The 17,215-nt window shown below is 41.6% G+C and overlaps 1 protein-coding gene and 1 pseudogene across 1 annotated transcript in view; one reads left to right on the forward strand and one right to left on the reverse strand.

Annotated features, from left to right (window-relative positions):
- Positions 1-15,950, reverse strand: part of ANKUB1 (ankyrin repeat and ubiquitin domain containing 1) — a 37,097-nt gene extending 21,147 nt beyond the window's left edge. The window contains exons 1-3 of the mRNA XM_090286128.1: positions 15,695-15,950; positions 14,255-14,398; positions 579-795 (exon numbers count right to left, since the gene is read on the reverse strand). Of these exons, the coding sequence (XP_090142254.1) occupies positions 579-795; positions 14,255-14,398; positions 15,695-15,784 (451 nt within the window). The 5' untranslated portion in view covers positions 15,785-15,950. The remainder of the gene's footprint in view (positions 1-578; positions 796-14,254; positions 14,399-15,694) is intronic.
- LOC150021208 (transmembrane protein 60-like) lies at positions 3,610-4,061 on the forward strand (annotated as a pseudogene).
- Positions 15,951-17,215: the final 1,265 nt, after the last annotated feature.

The raw sequence follows: 17,215 nt of genomic DNA on the forward strand, positions 1-17,215 counted from the left end.
CCAATATGATTAAAGCAAACCTGACAGTCCTTTGGGTTTATCTCACTGGTATATGGCTGGAAGGGAAGTACAGTATTTAAAGGGAGGTTGCACCTGCCATAAAGGGTAAAGGCCAGCTCACTGAGGCAGCTGTTTGACCTGCACCATACCAGCCTCTCCCTGTTTAGAAGTTTGTTTAATCAATAATATTTTAAAGTGAAATTGCATAAAGCAAAGCTTAGAACAGTGTTTATCATATGCCACCACTTGTGTTAAAAAGAGGAAAAAGAATATGTATTTGAACTAGATTTTATATACGTTTGAAATATATTTGAAAGAGAAAGCTATAAACTTGCTCTTCGATCTTGAGACTATTAAGTCCTTTTTGAGTAAAGAGAACAAGACATGGCAGGGCTATGAGATCTTTTTTATGTCTTAGTCTACAGAAACCAGACACCAGAGAGGGTTGTTGCTAATTTACATCCACGCTATGCTTACAGAAGTTTTAGTCTAGGAACAACTCCTCCATTTGTTGTAAATCTGGTATCAATGAACCTCAGTGCTGAGTGGTAGCTGGTATCAAGTATAGAGGGCAGTACCTATGTCAGTCTGGTAGTCCCTGAGGGTGTTGCAGTCGTACATCTCCAGTCCGGTTGGGGTCCGGAGACAGAAGACACTCACAGGGAAGCCACATCTCAAAGATATCAGCGTTCTCAGCTCAGACACTTTTTTACCCAAAAGGGAAGGGCTCTCCATTATCAGCATCATCTCTTGGGTAACAGCATTAAACACGTGGAGAGTGGGCTTATCTTCTTCCTGCACGGGGAGAAGAGGAGGGAACTCAGGAATAAGCACCGTTGGGAGGTTGGGACAGGGGTAAATATTTTGGAAGGTGAATCTGAGTTCCTCTAGTTAAGGATGAAAGCAAACATCCGTTAAGTCCCCTGAACTCTGGTCTGAGTCTTGCTCTTCTGTCAGAGGATATTAATGAGTCCTCCTGCTTTGAGTAAAGTGAAGGAGACTTGGCAGGGCTTTGAGGTCCTTCTTACTTCTTAGTCTAGAGACCCAGATAAACAATGTTGATAACATCCACACTGCGTTAGTTTCAAAACAACTCCATTAGGCAGCACTTCCATTTGGAAATACTATGGGTTCTAAACCTTCACTTAAAAAAAAAAAAATCCTTTCTGTGAGGTTATCTCTGGAGAATGGAATTGAGTCCAGGTTGGGAGGGAATTTTGCTTATAATTTTACTCTCTTCATTGTCTGTATCATTTGACATTAAAAAAAATAACCACGTGTATTTATATTTATTATTTCAAAAAGGATGTACTAAATACAAGTGAAGAAGTTTTCTTTGTTTCTTTTATTTTGTAATCTTAATAGGAAAACAAGTGGAACTGAAATACAGGTAGGCCGGGAAATTTGGGGAAAGTATTAACCTGTTAACCACAGTTAAATCAAGCCAAACAAAACTAAAAAACACAGGAAATGGGGAAAATGGGATAGTGGTAGGGAGGAAAAGATTATTAACATTTCCACTTTTCTAGCAACAAAAGAATGAAACTAGCTTTACTTCCTCTTTAGCGGATTCAGGTCAAGCAGTTTTCTTCAATGCCTTGTGGTTGGTTGGCACATTTCAGTGCACAGAGCTGCTGCTGAGTGCCCTGGTAACTGCCTCTCAGAGAGGGGCCTCAGGCAAAGCCAAGAAGCCAGCAGCAACTGGCCTCCAGTTTCCTTAAGGCTGGTCCAGGTAGTCACTGCTTTCTTGCCCCTCCCATTTCCATCCAATCCTTCTCCCATTAAAATTCATCTCTGGCCCCTCCCTGCTTCAAGCTCATAATGCATTAAATTGATTCCCCACCTCCCAGATAATACATTGCCGTAATATAATCAACATTAGCTCTCTTTGAAAGAATCTTTAAGAAGTAATGTTATTGAGGAAAGTTTGGTCTAGGGTTCATTTTAGTGACTCAAATCACTGGGAGCAGGTTCCAGCCCTCTTGCACTGAGTGAGCATCAGCCATCTAGCAAACAGCTGTTCCCTGATCTAAGGTGCTTAGAACAAACTTTTTCAATAGCTTCTCATAAATCCACTCAGTACAAATTCAAAGGAAATAGGATTCACCCTTTCTTTGTGTTTCACCATGCTCATGCTTTCCTATGGCTACGTTAAAGCAAATATGGGCTCATCCTAATCCATGTGATATTTATGGACAGGAAGAAATTCCTATGAAAACTGAATAATACTATAGAACTGTACACTTGAAACCTATATAATTGTATTAACCAATGTCACCCCAATAAAGTTAATAAGATTTAAAAAGCTGCATAAAAAGCTAAAGAGAAAAATTATATTTTATATAATTGCTGTTTCTTGTTTCTTTTACAATTATTCTGATTTTCCTTCAGCCCTTGGTCTGGGTACTAATTTATATTTAGAATTAAATGGGTAATTTACAGACAGAGTGGTAAAGGCCCATGCATTCTTGACAGCTAACCATCTAATATATAATGTTAGAGAAATAAATTTGAAAGGTGCTTCTCAGAATACAAATAATCATATATTTATATGTATAAATATAAAAATAAATACTCATAACCTAGGTAAACAAATAGCTCTGAAACAAGTAATACAGGGGAAAATTACAAAATATCTGCCAATCTTTACATGAAAATAAAAAGTGCAAGGAAAAAAATATTATTAATTATTAATGAAGCCAGGTTCTTAAGTCTCAAGAAAATTAACACCTGCAGAACTTTTTTTTTTTTTTGCAACCAAGAGCTTCCTAGGCTCATTCAATTCATAATGTGTCTGCAACATATTTCTTAGTGCACTGTTTTAACTCTCTGTATCCACTATTTTATAAACCTTGTTTTTGTGGGAAAACTCATTTTAACTTCTAATAAGGCACATAGGTTGGAGACAATTCTTCATGTTGGTTATATGGAGGGGAAGCAGGGAGATGCTGGTTAATAGCAATTTGCTAGCTTACCTTATCTACATAAGAGAAGTAATCTATCCATCTATATGATATCCCTCCCCCAAATCATCAGAATAAGGGAACACTGGTAGTTATACCCAAGGAAGTCAGATGCTATTAAATCAACAACATATACACAAATCATTCTTGGACATACATAAAATTAGATTTTCCCCTTTACAGACAAGCCAAGACATCATGGTAGGAGGTATGCCAAGTTTCTTACTTTTTAATAAAAAAAAAATACATAAATCTATTTTGTGGGAATAATTCCACTTAGTCTTCAAAAAGAAATGTGATTTGCTCTACCACAGTTGTTTGGAGAAGGGGATCAGAGCTCCTTTTCTTGATTATCTTGTGACAGGTTCTGGATTCAATGGGGAAAAAGTGTGGAATAGGCCAAGGATTGAAATGCAAATTCCCTGATCTTGGAGTCCCTTTTGGCTCTCCGGCCAGTGGCAATGCCAGTTCAGTCCCACATCCCACTATGACAGCCTTTGGCCAGGAAAGGAGACCAGCACAGAAAAAGCCTTCCTGGAAGCAAAAGCACCTGCTTTTCATACAGCAGTATGAAGCATCTGCCAGCTAAGTAAACAAGATATATTCCCATTTATTGACTCTGCAACAGCCTCTTAAAACTGTTTAAATGAGAATATCCTTGGCTCAGAGAGTACTACTCACCTGGCTCTTCACATTACTCGTCTTGATCATGTTGGTATAGAAACTGGATGAGAAGGCACCTTGGAACTGGTTTCTCATATTTATTCCAGTCTGGAAATCTGATATTATTCTGGTCATCCTGATTGTGAAAATGGCTGGGCAATGTAAGTCTAACCCTTGACGTGGATCACACAATATTAAAAGACAAACAAACTGGTATCTCATTGCAATGTTACTTAAATGAACCTATGCCTTGCACCCTGTGCTAGACTGGAACAGTTCACTACCATGAAACTGTCCTATGTCTTTGTTCCTTTATGGACCTTACTAGTAGGGACTTGGATAGAGTTTGGCTATTACATCTTTTTTTGTGTGTGCAAGAGACTGATTTCTAAGGACATCATCTTATTTTATTGCTGTTCAACAAGCTGTCATTAAAGCATCTGAATCTTTGCAAGCTTAAAGAATACCCAACAACTGAGAAAAACACCAAATGTAGTTTTATACTGCTTCCATAAAGTAGTCTTGGTGAATCATGGATTTCTAGTCAACCCAAAGCTTAATTATTCAACATTTGAGTTCATCATCATTGGCAGCCGTCCGTCTCGAGAGACGATGGCGTAGCTTCTTGAGAGTCTATCTGCACCGCCGAGAATGGCTGTGCAGTCCGACTCGGGAGTGACAATCCCTGCCGCACTTGTTACAGGTGAAGGCAGATGGCTGTTGTTGCTGCTGTTGACGCTGCTTCCACCTTGATCTTTTCTGGACCGCCTCCTCGTTGCGCGCAGCCTCTGCGCGTGACATACCTTGCCTGACCGCGAGCCTCCAGGCTAGGCGGTTGTCTGCTTGAACTTCCCATGTGTTGAGATTGATGGAGCATTGTGTCATGTCCTTTTTGCAGATGTCTTTGAACCGCAGTTTTGGGCGCCCTGTCATCCTCTGGCCTTCTGCTAGCTCGCCGTAGAGGAGGTCTTTGGGAATACGGCCTGCATCCATTCTTTTGACATGGCCGAGCCACCTGAGGCGTCTCTCACTAAGAACTGCATGCAAACTGCTCATGTTGGCTCGCTTCAGCACCTCGGTGTTGGGAACCTTATCCTGCCAGGCGACATGCAGGACGCGTCGCAGGCACCTCATGTGGAAGCTGTTGAGTTTCCTTTCGTGCCTTGCGTAGGTGGTCCACGTCTCGCTGCCATAGAGGAGAGTGCTGAGTACGCAGGCTTGGTAGATGCGCAGTCTGGTTTTCTCAGTGAGGCTGGAATTGTTCCACACTCGCCGGTTCAGTTTGGCCATAACTGTGGCTGCCCTGGCGATTCTCCGGTTGACCTCCAAGTCAACTGACAGAGAGCTCGAGATGGTGGACCCGAGGTAAGTGAAGTCGTTGACAACCTCCAGGGTGTATCCATCGATGGTGATGCATGGGGGAGTCCCCGTGCCTTGAGCCATAACGTTCGTCTTCGTCAGGCTGATGGCTAGTCCGAACTCCTTGCATGCGTGGGAAAGGCAAGTGACTAGCTGCTGGAGTCCCTCTTCGGAGTGTGATGTCAAGGCTGCGTCGTTGGCGAAGAGCATCTCACGGATGAGCACCTCTTTGACTTTGGTCTTGGCTCGTAGACGGGCCAGGTTGTAGAGCTTGCCATCGGATCTGGTGTGAATGAAGACACCCTCGCTGCAGTCCTTAAAGGCATATTGGAGGAACATGGAGAAGAAGATTCCGAACAGCGTAGGCGCGAGGACACAGCCCTGCTTTACTCCGCTGCTGACTGGGAAGGCCTCAGAGGTTGCGCCGTTGTGGGACACCGTGCTGTGCATGTTGTCGTGAAAGGACATGACCACAGCAAGCAGATATGGTGGACAGCCAATCTTCCGTAGCAAGCTGAAGAGTCCGCTTCTACTGACCAGATCAAACGCCTTCGTGAGGTCGATAAAGGCGAGGTAGAGTGGTTTATGCTGCTCGTGACACTTCTCCTGCAGCTGGCGTAGGGAGAAGATCATGTCCACTGTTGATCGGCCAGCTCTGAAGCCACACTGGGACTCTGGGTAGACGCGGGAAGCAAGGGTCTGCAGGCGGGCAAGAGCGACCCGGGCGAATACTTTGCCGACGATGCTGAGAGAGATGCCCTGGTAGTTGTTGCAGTCGCTGCGGTCTCCTTTGTTCTTGTACATGGTGATAATGTTGGAGTCTCTCATATCCTGGGGGATGTAACCCTCCTTCCAGCAGAGACAGAGTAGATGGTGGAGCGGCTGTAGCAGGACTGGTTTCCCGCTCTTTAGGATTTCTGGAGGGATTCCGTCGCTTCCTGGTGCTTTCCCGCAGGCGAGGCGGTCGATGGCTTTGCTGAGCTCTGCCGCAGTAGGTGGGGTGTCTAGCTACTCCATGACTGGTAGGTCTGGGATGGCGTTAAGAGCAGTGTCTGTTACGGTGTTCCTCGTTGCGTACAGCTCGAGGTAGTGCTCGGTCCACCGCCGCATTTGCTGTTCCTGGTCAGTGATGACCTCACCTGTCTTGGACTTAAGGGGGGCGATCTTGGAGGGGATTGGGCCTGTTGCCTTCTTGATACCCTCATACATTCCTCGTGCGTTGCCTATATCGGCGGCTTCCTGGATGCTTCTGCACAGGTTTAGCCAATAGGTGTTGGCACAGTGGTGGGCGGTCTTCTGGACTTTGTTCCTGGCAGCCCGTAGAGCTTGAAGTGTACTGGGAGTGGGCGTGGCCTTGTAAGCCAGTAGGGCCTTCCTCTTAGCCTCGATCATGGGTTCCATTTCTTCCCAGTGAGCCTCGTACCGGTCAGCGTTCTTCCGCTCTTTCTTCCCGTAAGCAATAATGGCGGAGTTGTATATGGCGTCTCAGAGACGTGGCCAATTGGATTCGATAATGTCATCTGCCGCCATTCCCTCGCCGAGTGCATCTTCCATCCTGTTGATGAATTGCTGGGTCTTAACTGGGTTGCCGGCACAACTGGTGTTGATGCGTGGGCGACCCTTCATCTTGGAGTGGTGCAACCTCTTCGGCATTATGCGCACCTTGCTTACCACAGGGCATGGTCCGTGTCGCAGTCTGCACTGTGGTAGCTGCGGGTGAGGAGGGTGCTGCCAATATCCGTTCTTCTGGTGATGACGAGGTCAAGCTGGTGCCAGTGGCGGGAGCGGGGGTGCCTCCATGACACCTGGTGGATCTCTTTGCACTTGAAGAATGTGTTTGTCACCCACAGGCCGTGGTGACACGAAAGCTCAAGCAGTCGCTGACCATTCTCATTGATCTTTCCTCTCCCAAAGTTTCCGAGGCAGGTGGGCCAGGCCATGTGGTCGGCTCCTACTCTTGCGTTGAAGTCTCCAAGGAGATAAAGAGCGTTACTTCTGGGGATCTTGGATAACACTTCGTCACTTCGTCCAGTGCATGGTAGAACTGTTCTTTCTCTTCGGTGGTAGCGCAGAGGGTTGGGGCATATGCGCTAAGAATGCTGACTGGGCCGAAAGTTGTTGACAATCGGAGGGTAAGTAATCTCTCTGTGCCTCCTGTGGGTGGCTCTATGGAGTTAACAAGCGTGTTCTTCACAGCGAACCCAACACCGTGCTGTCTTGGTTGGTCCGGAGACTTCCCTTGCTAGTAGAAGGTGTAGTTGGTTTCTCTGATAGTTCCGTTGTCGGCCAACCGGGTCTCCTGTAGAGCCGCAATGTCGATGTTTAGTCGTGCCAGTTCCCTGTCGATGACAGCGGTTTTCCTGGCACCATTGATCCACGGAAGGTCTGCAGTAAGTCCGGGACACATGGTCCTGATGTTCCAGCTAGCGAGGCGAAGAGCTGGAGGCTTCTTTCTTGTTGTTTGCTTGGAATTGCCTGGTGCGAGTGTTTTGTGGCCCACTTTTCAAGAGACGCCTCTCTGATCCCCACGCACCCAGTGGGGCAGGCGAGCCATGGCAAGACGGCACCTAATTGGCTGGGGGCTGCCCAGCTTGAGGCGGGCGGTAGCTGTCCAGTGAGGTGCGATGACCTCTCCCACCGTCAGAGGAGACCCCTGGTGCTCGTTTCCTTCGCCAATCGGATGAGCTTATAACCGGTATCTGTCTCCTCCCGTGTTGAGTCGACATCTTGCGATGACGCTGGAGTGTCCTCTCCAGTGAAGCTACAAAGCCTGGGCAGGGTGATATGGAGGGCCAGCTGTTGCCCATGCAGCAGACCCCCCCTCTCTTCGCAGCTGAAGGATCCAAGGGGAAAGACAGAGTCAATACAGCTTGGCTTCAGGTGTGCCGCAGGAGTTGCCGGTGTTGACTACAACGTCAAACCGCCTTAGGGACTCCGGCTCCGGATTTTCTGTCGGGGTTTACTCCCTTAGCCTTTCCCTGAAGAGGTATGCCGCAAGGCAGCGGAGGTTTGGAGTCAGAGTTTCCCTTCTCCTTAGCCTTTCCCCTGAAGAGGTATGCCGCAAGGCAGCGGAGGTTTTTTGGAGTCAGAGTTTTCCTTCTCTGGTGTGCCCTGACTGGAAGATCGAACCAGCGACACTTGACTCGCAGGCCGATGCTCAATCCACTGAGCCAAACCAGCCAGGAGGAACATTTGAGTTATTAATATCCTTATTGTCCCTATTTAAATAAAGTCTGTTTTGGATCTTAGTAAAACAAAATAAAAAAACAAATGCAATTCACTGTAAATATATACATGTGCATTAACAACGAAATAGGAAAAGTTAAAGAGAAACACATGGGAAGAAGACAGGTAATGCAAAGTTTGGATACTGCTGTACTTTTTCCCCACAAGTTCTGCTGTTTTTATTTTTAAGTATATTTTATTGATTATGTTGTTACAGTAGTTCCAATTTTTTTCCCCTTTGCTCCCCTCTGCCCAGTAACCCCCTTTCCTCCATCAATCCCACCCCGCCTTAATTCATGTCCATGGGTCATGCATCTAAGTTCTTTGGCTTCACCCTTTCCTGTATTATTCTTAACTTCCCCCTGTCTATTTCGTACCAACCAATTATGTTCCTTAGTCCCTGCACCATTTTCCCATTTCTCTCCCTCCCAAGTTCTGCTTTTTAATATTTTGCTATCTTGGAGTTGTAGCACCAAATAAGCAGAAACTTGCCCCAACTATTCCAGAATAGAACAAAAGAGGAAATAATGTTTGTTTTTGTTGAACTGAAGAATTTAAGTTAAGATGTCTTCATAAACTTTTCTCTTGGTATAATTGTCATCCTGGAGATGTTATACTTGGTATCTAGGACACTAAACTGGATCACCTTCCTTCACCAAAGTCTTTACATACTATTTTTTGTGTCTCATCTTAGAAGAGATAGCCATTTTTGAGAATGTATTTTCATTTATAAATTATACATTTTTAAGCATGTTTAGGGTGGATGTAGGTGGAAGAGGGTATAAGGGGGTAAATGGTAATGGAAAAATATACAATAAAAATAAAATAAATAATAAAAGAAGCATATTTATACATTTTTTGTGTATAAAATATATTTAAAATCTAAATTCACATATAATGTGTCTCCTCAGTTTTAGTGTTTGTGTATTAATAGTGCCTTTCAAAAGCTAAAATGTATATTATTTTGAATCAATTTTAGACTACTTAATATAGCTCAAATTTCTTCAACTTGTCTGATAGACATCTACTCAATGGTACCACAATTAACCTAATCTCTTCCCATTAAAACAGTGTTCCAAGGATTCCAGAAAGGATTAAATGAATTTTAACTCAGCCCTGCCTTCCATGGGTTGGTGGAAGTGTGGTGATAGAAGAAGGTAGAAACCAGTAGAGTGTTAGGGAGACTGAGCCCATCTCACACTTTTTTAGAAGGCACAGCCAGCCAGATAGCTGCTTCTCAGCCCACTTTGCAGCTGGGCCTGTATCTGTGACTTGGGAGCCCCCAGTAGGCCTGCCCATCCATCCCCACTTACAGAATTAGGAGCCAGTAGGCACAGAAGCTGCAGAGAGGGAACGCACTGCAGTGGCAGGTCTGAAGCACTGCTTGGCTTGGCAGCAGGGCTGGCCGCAGTGCCCAGAGCCTGCCTCAAGGGCTCAGGGTGGCTGCAGTGATAGCCTTTCTGGACTAGTTCTGGGGCATGATTTAGAAATTCTTTCTGGCTGCATGATCTCTGAGCCAGATTCCCCAATCTTTCTGTCAGACTGTGAACTGCCCCATTTTTGCTGAAATGGTCCAGGGTTCATTTCTGCTGTTGTAGCTAAGAACCCTGATTCTGGATGGGGAAAAGGGCAAAACTATAGGAGCACCTTGTCTTGAGGGTAGAGGGAGAGGAAGGATGCTGGAGTAAGGGAGGGAATCCAAACCTTTTATTTTATTTTTTTAGAGGTAGGGGAAGGGAGAGAGAAAGAAACAGCAATGTGCGGTTGCCTCTCTCATGCCCCCAGTTGGAGGGACCTGGCCCACAACCCAGGCACATGCCCTGACTGGGAATCGAACCAGTGATCCTTTGGTTCACAGGCTGGCACTCAATCCACTGAGCCACACCAGCTAGGGCTGAAATTATCTTAATACCTATTTCTGATTACAACCACATCCCTTCTTGTTAACTTTCATACTTTACCTCTCAAGATCTTTTTTTTTTTTTTTTAATTTTATTTATTTACTTTTAGAGAGAGGGGAAGGGAGGGAGAAAAATAGGGAGAGAGACATCAATGTGTGAGAAATACATTGATCAGTTGCCTCTTGCTTGCTCTGTCACCCAGTCATGTGCCCTGCCTGGGAATTGAACTGGCAACCTTTTGGTTTACAGGCCGACACTCAATTCACTGAGCCACACCACCAGGGCTCAAGATTTTTATCAACTAATTTTTCAACACATATTTATGAAGAGCCTACTATGTGCCAGACACTGCTCCAGGTTCTGGGTGACAACAATGAACAAAATGAAGCAATGGTTTCCACATAATGCAGTTAGAATGAAGGAGGCAAATACGACAGCATGTCTGCATGCTGACAGTCACCTGGATCTTGGCAGTGCCTCATACCAGGGCCTGCAGGAACTCAGTGAACTGCAGCAGCATCCACAGTAACTGGCAGGACTGGCTCCTGCATTAATAGAACTTGTAGATGTTTGCCATAGAAGATATTTCTTATGGTTTCTATAGGATTTTTTTCCAAAGAAGGAAAAATTGATGCAGTGTTCTTTCCCCATTATTCTTATATCACCCTCACCCCTCATTCATTTTTCCAAACATGTCTTCATTGCCATTAAAGGAGAAGGTATGATGTGCAGGAAAACTGGAAAATGTATTGACTGTTTTAAAGGTGTATTCAGAGTAGATCGCCTCTTAATTTATCTAATCTCTTTCCCTCTTTTCACACAAGCAAAACCTTATAATCCACACTGTGGGGAACTGCTCCTTGTGGTTTCGGGAATTGTAGCCCAAGTCATCAGCCAGGTGCTCCCCTGGGAAGCCTCTAAGTCTCAACAAAAAAATGGAAGGCAGAGGCAGACAGGACTGAAGGCCACTCAGAGGGTTTCCATGGGAACTGGATTTAAAGAATGCTTAATATGCTTTAGAGCTTGCTCCACTTTTCTTATCTCTCTGTTAACTATAAACAGTCTCTAGCAAAGAATGTGTGAAACCTTGCACCTAATGCCAGTGTGGCATCAAGGTGTTTAATAGACCCTAACACAGACTGGTCACTGTGCCCCCTATATTGATATCTATAATCAGTAACTGTCAAATGTAATCGAGGCACCTAAAAACTAATCAATGATTTATGAATTTTGACCTTCTGTCTCCCATGTATACCTTTCTCAATAAAAGGCATGAGGAATGGAGGTCTTACGCCTTCTCCACTAGAGGGAAGAGCCACCTCCTTTTTTCCCCTAGACAAAATACAGTGTCCTGGATAAATTTGTTCCACCGTGGTCATGAAACCTCTGCTGGACAGAGTTGTTTCCAACCGAGCCAGGGCGTTGGAGGCAGATCAGCCTCATCTGGTGCCCAAACGCAGGGCAGATCAGCCTAACCACACGAAAATATAAACACAATAAAAGAACACATATTTTGGTGTTATTTCATATTTACTTGCACCTTTTTATCTGTGCCTTTTTAAAAAAAATTATTTATTTGTTTGTTAATTTATTTTTAGAGAGAGGGGAAAGGAGAAAGAGAGGGAGAGAAACATCACTGTGTGGTTGCCTCTCTCTCACGCGCCCCCAACTGGGGACCTGACGTGCAACCTAGTCATGTGCCCTGACTGGGAATGGAACCAACAACACTTGGCTTGCAGGCTGACGCTCAATCCACTGAGCCACAACAGCCAGGGCTTCTACTTGCACCTTTTTAGAAAGAAAATTGCTTACTTGCCAAGTTTTTAAACTTTGCAAAAGTGTTCTGGTTTACATCTTGATATTTCTAAGTGGTTCCAAAGTAAATTAAGAGATTCTTGCTTTCCTAGATTCTCAGGAGGTACGAAGTAACACAACAAAGGTACTACTTAAATTTGTATACATCTAATTATGCAATAAAGCAATAACATGCCTTAGAATGCAGCCTTTGGTTACGTAAGATAGCTTAAATTGCATAGCTGGTATGACTGTATTCTTTGAGGCATGGGATATATTATTCATGAAGTATTTTTATTGTTGTAAGCCCATTTTGAATTGTTATACATGCATGGGAAATAATATGGATTTTTGGAATAGGTTTCTTTTATCATCTCATCTAAACAGGAACTAAGATAGAATAGGAATCAATATTTATGACTTCTGCAGGTAATTCTCTTCCTTCAGAGTCAAGATAATATTTTCTTTCTCAAACCCAGTGATAAGAAATTCTCTAAATGTGATTCTACCAGAAAAGGTGAAGATTAAGATCGGTAAGATTTCCATGGAACTTGAAAGTTTTTAATTAAATCCTATGTGTTGGCCAGTCCTGTGACAGTTATATCCTGCCTCTCTTGAATAATAAACCCTTTACCTCCACACTGTGTGTTTTTTCATTAGCAGTTTAAACTCCAGGCAAGAGAAGAGTTTAGTGCAAAGGCAGCTTGTATCACTGTGATAGATGAAGCCTTTTTGGCAGAATAAAATATTTTTATAAGTAAAACTATGAAGACAGGTTTCCTCTGGGGAGAGGAATTGGGGACCAGGTGTAGGAGGTAGATTTTTTTACTGTATTTTCTTTCTTTTGAATTGAGCACTGTGTGAATGTACCACCTAGTCAAAAACAAATAATATTTTTAAAATTTAAAATCAAGTCAGTGCTTAGTTAAATAATGGTAATAAACTTATACCATTATCTCCAACTAACTAAACAATAAAATGTCTCGAACATCATTATTGACATTGGAAAATTTTAGCAAAATTTAGAGTTATCCTATACAGAACCAAAACCACAATATATATAACTATAAAGACAAAGCAAAGACATTTAAGAAATGATATGAAATTTAGTCTGTTTAAAGAAGTATTGTGTCAGAGAAAAAAGAAGACATTAGAGTGATTTTTATTTTGTTTTTTGATAATTAAATATTCTTCAATAATATAAAAATAATAAGTGAATAAGTGCTCATAAAATATTAAAAACATATAAAGATATAGTCTTTCTGTTTACATTAACAGGGTTATACAATGTTTAATTTTCTGTAACTTGTCTTTACTACTTAATAATAAATATTTTAGAATAGTGCTTTAAATATAACCTTCCCACTTAGTCAATTAGTAAAGCATAGTTTTTAAAAAGAGTGCCCTGGCTAGGCTGCTCAGTTGGTTAGAGTGTCATCCCCATACACCAAAGTTGTGGATTTAATCCCTCATCAGGGCACATACAAGAATCCACCAATGAATGCATAAATGAGTAGAACAGCAAATCCATGTTTCTCCCTCTCTCCCACATCAATAAAATAAAATAATAAAATAAGACAACACAAGAGTTAGCTTTGGCTACCATAGAAAAATTTTTAAATGCTAAATATGAGAAAATTAGTGCCTCATGTAGCAGAGAATATGTATTTTACTAAGTATCTCGAGGCTCATGATTTTTTATGGGGTGAAGAACTAGTACTGAATAATATTTCTGCCCTAGAGAGTGGCTCTTAAAACTCTATAGGCCATCTGTCTCTTTAAGAAATTGTCAAAAGTTAAAGGTCCTTCACCCAGAAAATCTCCAGGTACATAATTTTACATATATTGTGATTTTATAATCTTGTAAAGTTCTTAAAGCCCATCCATAGACCCCAAATTAAGCACCACAGATTAAGAGCCTTATAAATAAAAATGTCTATCTCTATTATATATATACCGAATTCATGAATGGCTGCCCTGGCTGGATTCGATTATAGAACCTGCCATTTCATGCTTATTATGGACAAGTGCTTCCCTTTCCTTAGTCCATTGTGGACTCATAGAAATCATCTAATCTTTTTTCCATCATCAGTATTTTAGATCCTTTCCTTGGCCTTGTTCCAATATTGCTTTGTGGGTTGCTCTGTGGTGACCGTTGGAGCAGGCAACAAGTCAGATAGGGGAGGGAAGGGAGAAAAGGAGTTAAACATACCTTATTGCCCCTTACAGCATAAATTAAAGGAAGAAGACAAGAAGAGAAAACCTCTTCCTAAGTTGTAAAATTACTTTCATTGAATTACCCACAATGTTATGAAACATTTTGGACAAATGTTATTCTGATTGTCATACCTTAACAAAACATTTGAGAGTTGAACAAAAAGATATTCCAACATCAGCAAGGCTCCAGCTGTCCTTTAGGGCTGCTCCAGCATACATCAGTTCCAGATACCGCCTACCTTTTTCATCTTCAGAGAGAGGAATATGGAAACAATCCTTAAAGATCAATAGCATATTATGAAAACAGTACATCTCTACATTACTAGACCAACAGTGTAATTTCTTTTTATTTACATTTTCCACTGAGCATTATAAAATATTTTGGGACAGAGGGAAGAAGTATTAGACAGGGGTTCTTAACTTGGAGTCTATAGACCTCCCCAAAGTTTATGGATAGAATTTAGATTAAAAAAAACCCTATCATTTACTTTTATTAATTCTAAATGAAATTGAGATTTTAATTATGTATGTAGGCAACAAAGTAAAGTAGCAGTAGTTGGCTGTACCAATAGAAATCATCGATATTTTCATATCACCTTATAGTTGCTGCAAATATCTCAAAATATTACACTGATCACTCTTTTGAATTACAATAGTTATTAGATATACTGCTAGAACTTCTTAATGTGTTAATAAAGAAGCCCACGTGTCACTATATCACAAATTTGTTTTTTAATGTTTGAAAATTTCATTTCAATATAACTGGTTTCCTTTCCTTTATACGTATTTTATTTTATGCATTTAAAGACATTGTGAGCAAGAGTCCGTAGGCTTCCCAGACTGCCAAAGGGATTAATGACACGTAAAGACTAAAAGCCTCTGTGTTAGAAGATCTAGATTTCAGTGATCACAGTAATCTACTAATATCATGTAATATGATTCAATAAATGTTCCTTAGCAAATGGAAATGATTATCTCCAAGTTAATACTATTTGATGGTCAGGACCTACATATTTGACTTAATTTCCCATTTTAGAGTGAATATGTATAAGAAGTTTTTAAGAAAGTTATTGCACCCACATTATTTCTTATTCTGGCTCTGTGATCTAGGTAAAAGGCAACTTCTCTGAGCTTCAGTTTCCGTAAATGCACAATGAGACTGTAGCTCAGTTCTCTGAAGTCCTGTTGGTTCTTTATAGCTGCTTGCTCATCTATCTGACAACTGGCATGCTAAGCGTATATAGCCTAGAGTTAGGGTTTTATTTTTGTCCTTTAATAAAGAATTACAGTGATATATGGCCCATGCACAACCCACAAATGTCAGAAAGAAAAATTACTTTCTTTTTCCTGAGACTTTACTGACTCAGTTTGCTTTCCTGTCTAACACCTCCATAGTTACTCTGTTCTTATGAAACTATTCTGTAAGCAAACAAAAATATTTTGAAATAGTTTTATTTCCCTGTTTGCCGAAAATGTTTCCAATAGTAAAATGTCTTCCCTGTGTGCAGTTTAAACTTCACTACACAGTTAAAATTAATATATATCTTAGTGGCTTGGGGACAAAGTACATACCTTTATCATCAGCTTGACAGCTTCCACGGTTTCATCTGCTGAAACTTGGAATTGTTCAAAAGATCCCTCGAAGGCAATGAAGATCCTCATTTTATCAAAACAAAACAAAACAAAAAAAGAAAAGAAAAGAAACCCACAACTTATTCCAAATATCTTGTTGGATAGCTGGAAAAATTCCAATTTGCAATTAAAACAAACAAGTTGGGCAAAGGCAGCTGTTACTGTCTAGCCTCCAAGGTGAGTTGAGAAATGTGAAGAGGCAAGTCCCTCAATATCATAGTATCAGGCAACACAGCAGCTACGCTGGAGGAAATGTTTCTCTGCTTATGGCAGCTGTCGACAGGCACCTTGTTCCCACATTACGGAAGCCAGTGAACTTGACAATAGTTGGGGCAACTGTGAACAGTCAAACATGCAATATAAAAATGCCACAAGTAAATTACTCTTTTGTGATATGACCACCACCCACTGACTCTTGAGTAGATATTTATTCAGTACAGCTGATTGAAGGACCCTTCAAAATAGATATTTAATTGGGATGCACTGGCAGAGCGAAGCCAAACAGAGTTGCTTTTATTGAATGTGATAATCCTCCAAGTTCTCTGTAAATAACTTCAAGCTGAAGCATTCTGGTTTCCATAACAACTTTGTGTACTTGTTCCCCAGTGCTATTTCTAATCCTGCCACGGGTTACAGAACAATACCCAGTTGCACCAGGGAGATGAATGTGTAGGCAAATGACTCTGTGGTATTCCCTTTCCATCTCTACATAATGGAATCTGCCCAATAGCAACACAATATAGTTTGTATTTCTTTTAGTGTCTGCCTTTAGAACAATTTACCATTGTTATCTTCTTCAAATTCCTGAAACTTGTTAGTAGAAAATATTTCAAATCCCACTCAATAAATGAGCAAAGATATTCAGCACCATTATTCAAATTTATACTGTAAGCATTTTACATAGAACTTCATTCTAAGACTGTCCCTTGAAATCCCCAGTATAGTATACTTGGATTAATACTATTATGTCTGATCATTTTTTCATATATGTAAATCTTGTCTTCTTCCCAACATTCCTCCCGATCTCGGACAAAATCCTCACATTGCATTTCTTTTCATTCTTTTTTAAAAAGTATGTTTTATTGACTATATTGTTACAGTAGTATCAATTTCTTTTCTCTTTGCTCCCCTCTTCCCAGTACCCCTCTTCCCTCCAGCAATCTCACCCCCCTTAGTTCATGTCCATGGGTCATGCATATAAGTTCTTTGGCTTCACCCTTTCCTATATTATTCTTAACTTCCCCCTGTCTATTTTGTACCAACCAATTATGCTTCTTAGTCCCTGAACCATTTCTCCATTTCTCCCCTTTCCCCCGCCCAGGTGATAATGTTCCAAATGATCTGCATACCTGATTCTGTTCCTGTTCTGGTTGTGTGCTTAGTTTGTTTTTGTTTTTTAGATTCTTTTGTTGATAGTTGTGAGTTTGTTGTCATTTTAATGTTCATAGTGTTGACCTTCTT

The sequence above is a fragment of the Furipterus horrens genome, unplaced genomic scaffold, assembly GCF_987537825.1.
Source record: "Furipterus horrens unplaced genomic scaffold, mFurHor1.1.pri manual_scaffold_1, whole genome shotgun sequence".
Classification (NCBI taxonomy): Eukaryota; Metazoa; Chordata; class Mammalia; order Chiroptera; family Furipteridae; genus Furipterus; species Furipterus horrens.